At 51.5% G+C, this 10812-nt stretch overlaps 1 protein-coding gene across 1 annotated transcript; it reads right to left on the reverse strand.

Annotated features, from left to right (window-relative positions):
• Positions 1-8074: 8074 nt before the first annotated feature.
• LOC123254631 (PR domain zinc finger protein 4-like) lies at positions 8075-10483 on the reverse strand (the record flags this gene model as incomplete). The annotated part of the gene is made up of 4 exons (XM_044683610.1): positions 8075-8405; positions 8774-8942; positions 9037-9351; positions 10356-10483. Coding segments are annotated over 4 exons (925 nt in total), but the record flags the coding sequence as incomplete, so codon positions are not given.
• Positions 10484-10812: the final 329 nt, after the last annotated feature.

A 10812-nucleotide genomic window follows, 5' to 3' on the forward strand; every position in this document is an offset into this window, starting at 1 on the left:
AGCGGGACGCCGAGGAGGGCGGGTGGGCCGAGAAAAGGCCCCGCGATGCCAGTTAAATGTGAAGAGAGCCCCGGAGCGCAGAGGGGCACATTCTCAAATCGGGCCATGGCGCCGGGGGAGCGGAGCCCAAGCACGAAGCCCCTGCGAAAGGGAGCCAACTAGTAATCCATCCACAAGCATTTATTAGACTGCTCTGTGCCAGGCACTGTGCCGGCTGCTGGAGAGGGCAAGACAAAGAAGGGAGCGACTCCTGCTTCCAAGGAGCCGACGTCTGAGTGGGGGAGGCAAAGGGGCCAGGAAGCCCTGCCTAAGAGAGGGAGAGAACTGGACCTGGGATTGTTCAGGATAGGATTCCCGAATGAGGAAACTCCCTCCACCTCTGCGGCTCATCTCACGATGACTTTAGAGACTTGCCCGGAGCCATGACAAGTTTCACTGGCTTGTTCAGGACCCCACAGAGGGGCATCGAACGCGGGTCTTCCTGGCTCTAATCACTCTCCAGGAGGTGCCCCGCGTCGTCTCGCTGCCATTTGAAGGCTTACAAGCGAACGGTAATCTGCCTTAAGAGAAGAATTTCAGGCTCAAGAGCTGAACATGGCGCAGACCTCTGGGACCCCCTCTATCCGCATAACCAGAAAAATAAATATAAAAAGAGGAAATACAAAGGGCTCAAATTCAGGGTCATCTGGGAGTTGGAAGGAAATGATTGCTTTTGATAATAGACCATAAGTAGAGGGAAGATGAGCCTTAAATTCCCCTCTCCTACTGTGAACAAGATTCAGAGATGGATGTGAGTGGGGGTGACTAGAAGGAAAGGGAGAGACGGAGTTGGATTCCTCCTCCTCTCCTGAGCTCCTCCCACCTGGGCAAGAGACAACTTCCAGGAGCCTCAATTTCTTTTGTGAAGTGAAGATAATAACTAAATGAGCTGCCTTGGTCCCATAGTGGTACAGAATGGGGCATTGGCTACTTCAAAGCATTCTAGAAATGTGGATTATCTCAAATGTGGCCTCAGACACTTCCTAGCTGGGTGACCCTGGGCAAGTCACTTCACCCCCACTGTTAGCCCTTACTGCTCTTCTGCCTTGGAACCAGTACACAGTATCGATTCTAAGGTGGAATAGAAGAGTTTAAAAAAAAGAAACGAAACATGGGTTATCGTGACTTTGGTTAATATACCAATTATCAGAAACAAACATCAGCCGCAAATCTTCCACAGGTGTCTTAGGACAGCAACCCGTCATTCTTCCTCTTCACTCCTGGTGGTGCATTGTTGGTTTTCAATGTTGGATATGTTCAAGGTTCTCCACCAAAGTCAAATAGTTCCTGATATTGGGAAGAGGGTCTCTAGAGCTTGGATCGATGTCCTTACTCACTAGATCTGGGTTAGAGCCCCTAAACATAGACACACACACACAAATAAGAGTCCATCGTTCAGTTGTGTCTGGCTCTGTGACCCTACTGGAGATTTTCCTGACAGAGACTCAAGTGGTTGGCCATTTCCTTCTCCAGCTCATCTCACAGATAAGAAAATGGAGGTAAACAAGGTTAAATGACTTGCCCAGGGTCACCCAGAGTCTGAGACTGGATTTGAACTCGGGGAGATGAGTCTTCCTGACTCCAGACCTGGCACTCTATCCATTGCTACCTAACTGCTACACACCCACACACACACACACACACACACACACGTGTGTGAAATATGTATATACCCACACACCCACACTTTAGTTTTCTTTGTAACCCTCTTTACGTTGGGCATTAAAAAAAAAGAAAAAACATTCTGAGAAGGGGGTCCATAAATTGCCAGAAGGATCTGTGACCCCCAGAATGTGAAGAACCCCTGTGTTGACCAACCGAGGTAGGTGAACCATGGCAACATTTGAGTCAGGGAAGGGGGTTCTCCAAGCCATCCAAGCTTGATAGCATCGTCTCCTTCAAGGCAGCTGAGCCCACCAGCGGAGTAAATGGCTTTGTCTCTGACTTTTCTGGGACTTTTGCTCTTGTATCAGCCATTCCTCCACCCAGCTCCCTGGATGGCCGTAGATGTGATGGACATGCAGCGTCCTTTTAAAATTAGGGACCAGACCTCATGCTTAAGAGCCCAGAGTCAGAGCCAACATGTCAGTGTCCTATTAGAATTACTGAATATCAATCAACAAACATTTCTTGGGCACCTACTAGGTGTGGGTACAAAGGAAAATGGGTAATGACTGTGCTTCGGATGGCATTGTAGCTGAGTTTGGAATCAATGAATAAACATGTATTAGCTCAGAAGGCAGCTGTGTTCCTTGTCTGCAAAGAGGAGAAATACAAAGCCAAATCTCATGATGGTGAACTTTTCAAAGCCCGGCAGCCATTATTTTGTAGGCTAGAATGGTGTTGAAAATGAGGAGCTGGAAATGATGAGAACTTTTGGATTATCAATAGAAACTTTTCTTATATCTTTGAGGGTGTCACTTCACCTTGGGGTCATCTAAAATGATTTCATCCTTGTATTATTGGCAGCAAGAAAAAGATTAATATAGTTGGTAAGAGAGTAACATGATTTACAAACAACCAAACGCTGTAGAACTTGGATTGGAAATGGCCTCATGTCACTTCTTCTGTTGGCTGCTTGATTGTCAAGGGCAGTGATGGTGAACCTTTCAGAGATGGAGTGCCATGCCCCACCCTACCCTCAGAAACTCAGTGGTGTGCCCCCCACCTTACCTCAGACAAGAGGAGGAAGTGGTCCCATTGGGCAGAGGGACAAGTGTTTAAAGTGCATGTGAAGAAGGGGGAGGGGATTGGCCAGACCACTGCTCCTCTCCAGCTCTGTCCCCTGTGAGCCACCCATCTTAGCCCCTGTGAGCTCCCATTGAGCTGCTGGGTAGAGGGGAAGGGAGTGTGAAAAAATGTCTTCAGACATGGAAGCAGCTTTGCCTGAGCCCCCCTGCCTTTCTAGTAACAAATTAGGGAGGAGAGGGGGGAGAGGAGTGGCCTATGTGTCCACAGAGTGTGCTCTGCATGACATCTTTGGCATCTGTGCCATAGATTCACCATCACTGGCTTAGGGATTTCACCATAAATCTGTATCTATGTAAAGGTGTCATAATGGAGTCCATACTAACATATTTTAGTTCTTAACTTCTAAAATGTGAATGGATCAGTGAAGTAGCATAGTGGAGAGAGCACCACATCTAGAGTTGTGAAGACCTGGGTTCAAATCTGACCTCAGACACTTCCTGGGCAAGTCACCTAACCCCAGTTACCTAGCCCTTTCCTCTCTTCTGCCTTGGAATGAATATGTAGTATTGATTCCAAGACAAAAGGTAAGGGTTTTTTAAAATAAATTCTATATATATTACGTATAATATTTATGTTCTTATGTATAACAATATAAATATAAATAAGAAAAAAGTGAATGGAGGTCTTGCTAGTTACAGAGTCATGCTAAAACACAGGTTATGTTGCAAATAGGGAATCTCAAATTCCTTCTATCTGGACTGTAGCCAGTGTTTGTTGTTTGACGGTGCCGAGTAAGACCTGAAGTGCCTGGACCCTGAAGAGGAGCTGTGCAAACAGGTAGGCGGAATAAGTTTTTAGATTAATCAGGAAAGGGCTAACTAAACGAGGGTAATTGTGTTTTTGGTTTTTGTTCTTTGGCAGACAGGGTTCAGTGACTTGCCCAGGATCATAGAGCTACTAAACATTTGAGGCTAGATTTGCACTCAGGTCTTCCTGACACCAGGCTCAGCACTCTATCCACCACATCATTCTATCCACCATTTCCCCAGTAATTTAGTCTTAAGATTGTTTCTTGTGCTCCCAAATTATTTTATGTGAATTTGCTTGTTTATTTGGGGAAATAAGCTGGTGGTAGCTTCCTTTATATGCCCTTTTCGGTGATGCTTTCTAACAAAGAACATTAAACATTTTAGCAGCTCTTTCTGTTAAAGAAGTGTCTGCACCCCTTCCCTATGTTTACAAGGATGATGATGGTCCCATTTAGTTATTTCAGTCATGTCTGACTCCTCACGATGATGTTCTTGGCAGAGATACTGGAGTAGTTGGCCATTTCCTTCTTTTTACAGATGGAGAAACTGAAGCAAACAGGGCTAAGGGACTTGTCTAAGGTCACACAGCTAGTGTTTAAACTCAGGAAGATGACCCAGCACTATGCACTGTGGGGCCACCTAACTGCCCACCTGGCACACAGTAGATGTTTAATAAATGCTCTGTTGAATGAGTGAATAGATGGATGAGTCTGGCTAAACGATAGGGCCCTCTCTAGAGCCTGGAGAGATTACAAGCTACTTGGGGACAGGAACTGTTTGTTTTATGTATGTCCCTCCCTAGTGCCCGGCACATAGTAGGTGTGCTTAATAAATGCTTTGTTGAATGAATAGATGAGGGTCTGGATAGAATGAAAGTTTAAATGAATAAATGAATGCATGATCAGGGACCTGGATACAATATAAATTTCCTGAAGATGGGAACTGTTTCATTTATTTTGTCTTTGTATCCCCAGTGCCTGGTACGTAGAAAACACTTAATAGATGCTTTGTTAAATGAATGACTAAATGAAGTTCTGGGTAGAATGTATGCTTGAACGAATGAACAAATGAATGGATGACCAGTGATCGGGACAGAATATAAGTTTCCTGAGGAGAGAACTCATTCCTTTTTTGTCTTGGTATCCCCAGGGCTTTGCACAATGCCTTGAACCTTCTGTTCTGGTGGATCTCGGGTCTCAGCCAGGTGGGTAGGATGCAGATTCCCCATCCCAAGCCCATCCTGCTCTGAGTGGGCTAGTGAGCTGGTCCCTTCTTCCCATTCTCTGGATTTCCCGTGTTTTACTAATGGATCCCGAGGTCCTTCTTCCCAAGTCCTACCCATATGGAGTAATTCTTTGAAATGTGCCCCTGCATCATGCCTCCCATCCTCACCACACACCTTGCACACAGTAGGTGTTTAATTGACATTCCATAGAAAAAATAACCAACAATCAACTAGGTTGGAGACTCTGCAACATCCCGAGTCTCTTATTTCAAAATAGGTTTCCTTGTCACAAAATACAGTCCCTTCTCCTCTAGATAAGGGATTCTTAATTTTCCTGGGGTCCCCAGCCCCCTTCTGGTGAAGCTTATGGACTCCCCAGAACGTTTTTTCAGTGTCTAAAAAAAAATGCACTGTAAGACAAAGGAATCCAACACAGCCATCGAAATAATAAAAGAGGGGGCAGCTGGGTAGCTCAGTGGATAGAGCGATATAGAGAGGGGAAGTCCCAAGTTCAAATATGGCCTCAGACACTTCCCAGCTGTGTGACCCTGGGCAAGTCACTTGACCCCCATTGCCTAGCCTTACCACTCTTCTGCCTTGGAACCAGTACATAGTATTGATTCCAAGATGGAAGGTGAGGGTTTAAAAAAAAAGGAAAAAAATAGTAAAAGAAAGTTCCCAAGCCCCACATGAAGAGCCAGGCCTGGCTCTCTGCGATTCTCTTCAAAGGGACTAGATTAGGATTTGGCCCCCAAATTCCCACCTGCTCAAGCTGGTAAGATCAGGGGACCAATTTAGTGCCCGGTCCAGAAGCTGCCATCTCCTTTGGGATCCTGGCAGAGGGGTACCTTTGCTCACGGGGCATGGTGGGGGCTCTGGCTGGAGGTCTGTTCCTTGAGGCCCACTGAGCTGTGTTGAGCTCTTCCCTAGGTTAGTCCCCTGCTGGTGAATGTGGGACCCCGAGACGCAGAAGGGGCCCCTAATAAGGCAAGTCTTTCAAAGTTATCAAAGGCAACAAATGCAGGTGGCTTTGGAAGATCCATGGCTCCCCAGTATTTGCCTTTTTATTTTTCTTAATGTCATTTTTTATATCTGATCATTGGAGTTGAGATGTTGACTAGGACCAGCTGCCTTTTTTGTTGTTGTTCAATTAACTCAGTTTTCCCAGAGAGCTTGGCTTTGCTGGGGATGGGAATGGGGCTGTGGGGAAGCTGGATGTAAACTAGAAGGCTGTCTGAACCTCTGTGTGCCTCAAAGATTGTTTTGCCTCTCAGGAGCCTCAGATTCTCAGAAGAGTTCCTGCCACCTCCTTTCTTTGCTTCTTGTGTGCTTTCATGGCATCTAGGCGTGTTGTTCAGGCCTAAAGCAAACATTTGCCAGCTGCCATCTAAAGGGGAAAGTTCGGTGCTGGGGTTTATTAAGTATTGAAGCTGGACAGGACAATACCCAGAGTGGAGCTGGACATGGAGGCAGAAAGACCTGACCTCGGGCACTGACTAGCTGTGTAAGATCAGGCATGGCATTTAACCTCTGCCTGCCTCGGTTTCCCAAACTGTAAAACGGGGGTAATAGCACCGACACCACCACCACCCCTGCCATCCCGAGGACTGTGAAAATTAAATATTGATCCTGTAGCTTATAGTTTTATTTCACTCTGACTCAACGCTGTAAACTTATTCTGTATTTTAGGACCACCTAAGCCCTTTCTTTGTCTCTGAGTGAAGCTCACGGGTTCGGAAGTCGTCTTCTCTCTCATACTCGGATGCCATTCTCCTAATTATCTTTAATTAAGGAAAAACTGAGCCAAGGCGAGAGGTTCAATTCTCTCCTAAAACACAAATTCTAAGGAAACTTGTTACCACTCCTAATTTCAGCTGTTCAGAAACTCCCCGGCAGCTTTGTGTCATCCTTGAGCGCACACGGGCCGTCCCGGCTGTCTCTGCTTATCCCTTTCCCAGCATCCCATTAGTCTATACCCCGAGTCTGCCACTGACAGCCTCGCGACGCCGCCGGGAACCCTAAATCCACATGGCCTTCCTCGAAGATGGGGAGGGGCGGGCCTGATCCCGAGGGCGTGTGCCCGCTTTCCTGAAGACATTCCAATCACAATCCAGGAAGTGCCCGAAAACGTGCCTCAGTCTACCTGTCCTGAATTTTCCCAGGGACAGGCGCCTGCACCCCCTGGAGCTGGGCGCGCCCATCAGACCTCACCTCACTGCCTTCCTCCGTCTCAGGAATGGCAGGCGCTGAGGGACGAGGTCAGGCTGGAAGGGCGGTGCCAGACTGAAATTCAAGATGCCGATGGAACATCTCCTTCCCCTTTGGCTGCTTTAAATGTGCAACCAGATTTTGAAAACAATGTACATTTTCTTTAAAAAAATTTTGATTTTAATTTTTTCCTATTCATTCAATAAATATAATAGCAGCAATACCTTCCCAGTCACCTCCGCTCCCAGCCCAGATTGGGAATCTGTACCCGAAAAGGTCAGCTTGTGTGTGCCTCAAGCCCGAAGGCCCTCAGACACACGCGGGGCCCCTCGCCGTCCGGACTGCTGGCTCCAAGAGGCCCGCGGGTAGCCCAAACCGTCTCGGGCCTCGGCATGCCCCGTTGACATCGGGTTCCCCCAGAACCTGCACTCGGAAGGCAAAGCTGTTGTGTTTGTAAAAGCCTTGAGGGCCGCGCCTAATCGCTAATAGCCCCGCGCTCCTGGCTGGGCGGCTCCTGGCGAGCGCCCTGCAGCTCTGCCCTCGCACCCCGCTCCAGGGGGAGGCCGCCGGACGCTGCCCTCGCCGCTCTGCCCCAGCTCCCTGGCCTGCGCCCCTCTGCCTCTGGGGAGCCGGGGATCCTTGGGCAGCTGTCCCGTCACCATGCCCTCTCTGGGCACTCGGCGTTGCTGCTGGACGTGGAAGCAACACCCCCAGAAGCCCGGCACCGGCCGAGGAGGAGGCCGGCCCGTCCCTGCACAACAGCAAGGCTGGGGCTGCAGACCGGGGCCTGCCTCTCGGGGAGCCCCGGGAGTGGTTCTCCGGCGGCGCTCGAGGCAGCGGCGAGGCGGGAGAGGCATGGAGCCGGAGCCGTGCGGGCGCCGTGGGCCCTCGGGGAGGCCGCTCCTCCCTGTCCCTGCTGTGTGCTCTCCTCCCCGGGCTGTGACGCAGGCGGGGGTGGAGGTTTCCTAAGTGCTTTGCCCATCCGCATTCAAAGTCTGTGCTGGCCACTGGCTGGCAAAAAATAAGAAGCTGCATTTATCTATAAAAACGTGCCGGGGGCCGGACCGTCCCTCGTCTCCCTCCAGACCGGCTCTCAGCACGCCCGCCCGCCCGCCCGCCCTCACTTGTGTGCGGAGAGGCCGTCGTCCGCGGCGTACACGGCGCCCCCCAGCCGACACTCGTCGGCCCCCGCGGAGTCTCCCGGCTCCTCCTCCTCCGAGTCATCGTCGTCCTCCTCCTCCTGGGCCGACGAGCCCGAGGTGGGGCCTTTGCAGATCTTGAGGTGGCGCGTGAGGTGGTACTTGGTCAGGTAGGCCTTGGAGCACTTCTCGCACACATAATCCCGCTTTCCTTCGTGGGAGTTGAGGTGCTTCTTCAGGTGATTCGTCCTCAAGAAGAGCTTCTCGCATTTGGGACACTTGATCTGCCGTTCCCTGGCGAGCACAAAGGAGAAAGCTGCAGTGGGGACGGGACAGGGTGGGGGACTGACCCCCACTCACCCACGGGCTCCTGGGGGGGCACCAGCAGGGCCCTGAGCCTGGAGCCAAGAGCCCGCCTCCCACCCCAGCCCATGGACTTGGGCCAGTCGCTGCCCCACTCAGAGACTCAGTTTCCCTATCTGTAAAATGGGAACACATGCCCCCCTTTATCTGCTCTGGGGTTCTGGTCTAGCCAGGGCCTGGGCTCTCGTGTAGGGGCACGTCTTGAGCCTCAAAGAACCACAGAACATGTGGTAAAGGGTGGGGTAAGGCAGTGAGGATGGGAGGAGGGCGGCCCGGCCTCCCCGCCCGCGCATACGTACTGCGTGTGCGTGAGCACGTGCTGCTTCAGGTCCTGCCGCCGCATGAAGAGCTTGTCGCAGTAATCGCACTTGAGGTTCTTCTCCCCCGTGTGGATGACCATGTGCGACTCCAGGTGAGCCTTCTGGGTAAAGGACTTGTCACACAGGACGCAGCGGTAGTTCTTCTGACCTGGACGCCACGCAGAGGAGCAGAGAGTGAGCCTCCCGGCACGGCCCCCTCCCGGGCCGCTCAGCCCCCGCCTGTCCGCCAGGCGCCGGCCTACCTGTGTGGATCTTGAGGTGGGTGCGCAGGTTGCTGGGGTCGCTGAAGGCCTTGCTGCAGAAGTCGCACTTGTGGGGCTTCATCCCCATGTGGCCCATGAAGTGCACGTGGAGCTTGGAGGGCGAGATGAAGGCCTGCGGGCACATGGAGCACTTCCACTTCCTCTCCTTGCTGTGGTTGGGCCCGTGGCCGGCCCCGTGGCTCTGGCTGGGGAGATGGTGGTGGATGTGGCTGCTCAGGTGGGCCTTGAATTCCGTGTAGGAGCTGCACTCCTTGCCACAGTTACAAACATGCACGTCGGGGTGCTCAGGAACACCTAATGGTAAAAAACTGCGATGAAAGTCCAGGCCGGCCCCGGGGCCCGGGCCCAGCTTTCCTGGGCTGCTTGGACAGGAAACGGTCCATGAGGGCAGGGCTCTGTTATGAGGAGGGAAGCGCTCGTGGCAGCCACAACCGTCTTGTCAGAGCAGAAATCAGAATGAGGCGAACCCCAAAAAGGCGTGTGCTCTTTAGTGAGGGGCTGGGGGCGAGGAGGGGCGAGGAGATCGGCCCAGGGAATCCGCTGCCGTGTGACTGAAGTGCCCTGGGAGCAGCCCCCAGAGCCTGCCCAGGGGGTCTGGTGCCCCTCTGGCTACCCCCTCCTGGCACAACTGGTCCCGTGCCACAAGGGCCTCAGGCCCTGGCTAGACCAGAACCTCAGAGCAGATGCTACGGGCCTCACAGGGGCAGACGGTCAGAGGAAGGGCCAGCCTATGCGCAATGAGCAGAGCAGCTTGTCCTCGGGGGCCCCAGCAGCTGGGCTGGTAGCTGTGGCTAGGGGCCAGATAACATCCGGGCAGGTACAGGGTCCCTAGGGTTGGAGGCACAACACAAACAGGGCCAGGCCCCAAATCCCAGCCACGCCATTTACTCCCCAGGTGCCTGTGTGCACCCTCATCTCTAGGGGGTCCCTGTCCCCTCTTCTGTAAAACAAGGGGCTAAACAAAGGGCCTCCAAGGGCCCCCCACCCATGGTCTGGTGAAAGTCTGGCCCTAGTGGACTAAGGACATTACTGAGAGACACCACCAGGCCGAATGTCTGGAATCCTGTACAAAGATCTCATGGTCAGTGTCGTCTAGGAGGGCTCAGCCTTGACCTTTCCTGCCAACAGCCTTCTCAGCAATTAGGGGCTGGACCTGGACAAGGCTGGGGCAGGAAACAACGTCTTAACTGTGTGGAAGGAAGTGGAGGGCTTCTCAGGTGGCCACAAAGGGCATAGTTCTGGTTCTCTCATTATCCCACTCTGATTTATGAAGAAAAGGAATCTGCGACTCAGCTTACCAATCTGCTGGGCATAATCCCGGCTGTAGTAAAAAAGCAGTTCATTTTCTGGAGGGATATCCTGGGAGGTGCAGAAGTAGATTTTTCCATCATGAGGATATGCAACCAGATTTTGTTCTTCCCGGTTTCTGTAATACCACACAGTTGACAACAGGTCAAGCTCAGGATTCAGAACTGTCAAAAGCATTCACTGCTCCATATAACAGACCAACAACACAAGGCTTGAAACCCTGAGCCATCACACCATTCCTGGGGCTTCTCCACCAGTCAAGTCACTGGCCAAGTGGAACCCTGATCAAAGTCTGCCTCTATAGGAAGACATGACATTCAAGAAGTGGACAAGAAATAACCCTCAAAAGAAAGAAGGGAGGAAAGCATATAGGTTCCGGGTTAAGATGGCGGCAGAGTAAGAAGCAGCTCTTAACCTCTCCTGACCGAAACACACAAAACTCCTCAA

The sequence above is a fragment of the Gracilinanus agilis genome, unplaced genomic scaffold (assembly GCF_016433145.1).
Source record: "Gracilinanus agilis isolate LMUSP501 unplaced genomic scaffold, AgileGrace unplaced_scaffold27, whole genome shotgun sequence".
In the NCBI taxonomy this organism is placed as follows: domain Eukaryota; kingdom Metazoa; phylum Chordata; class Mammalia; order Didelphimorphia; family Didelphidae; genus Gracilinanus; species Gracilinanus agilis.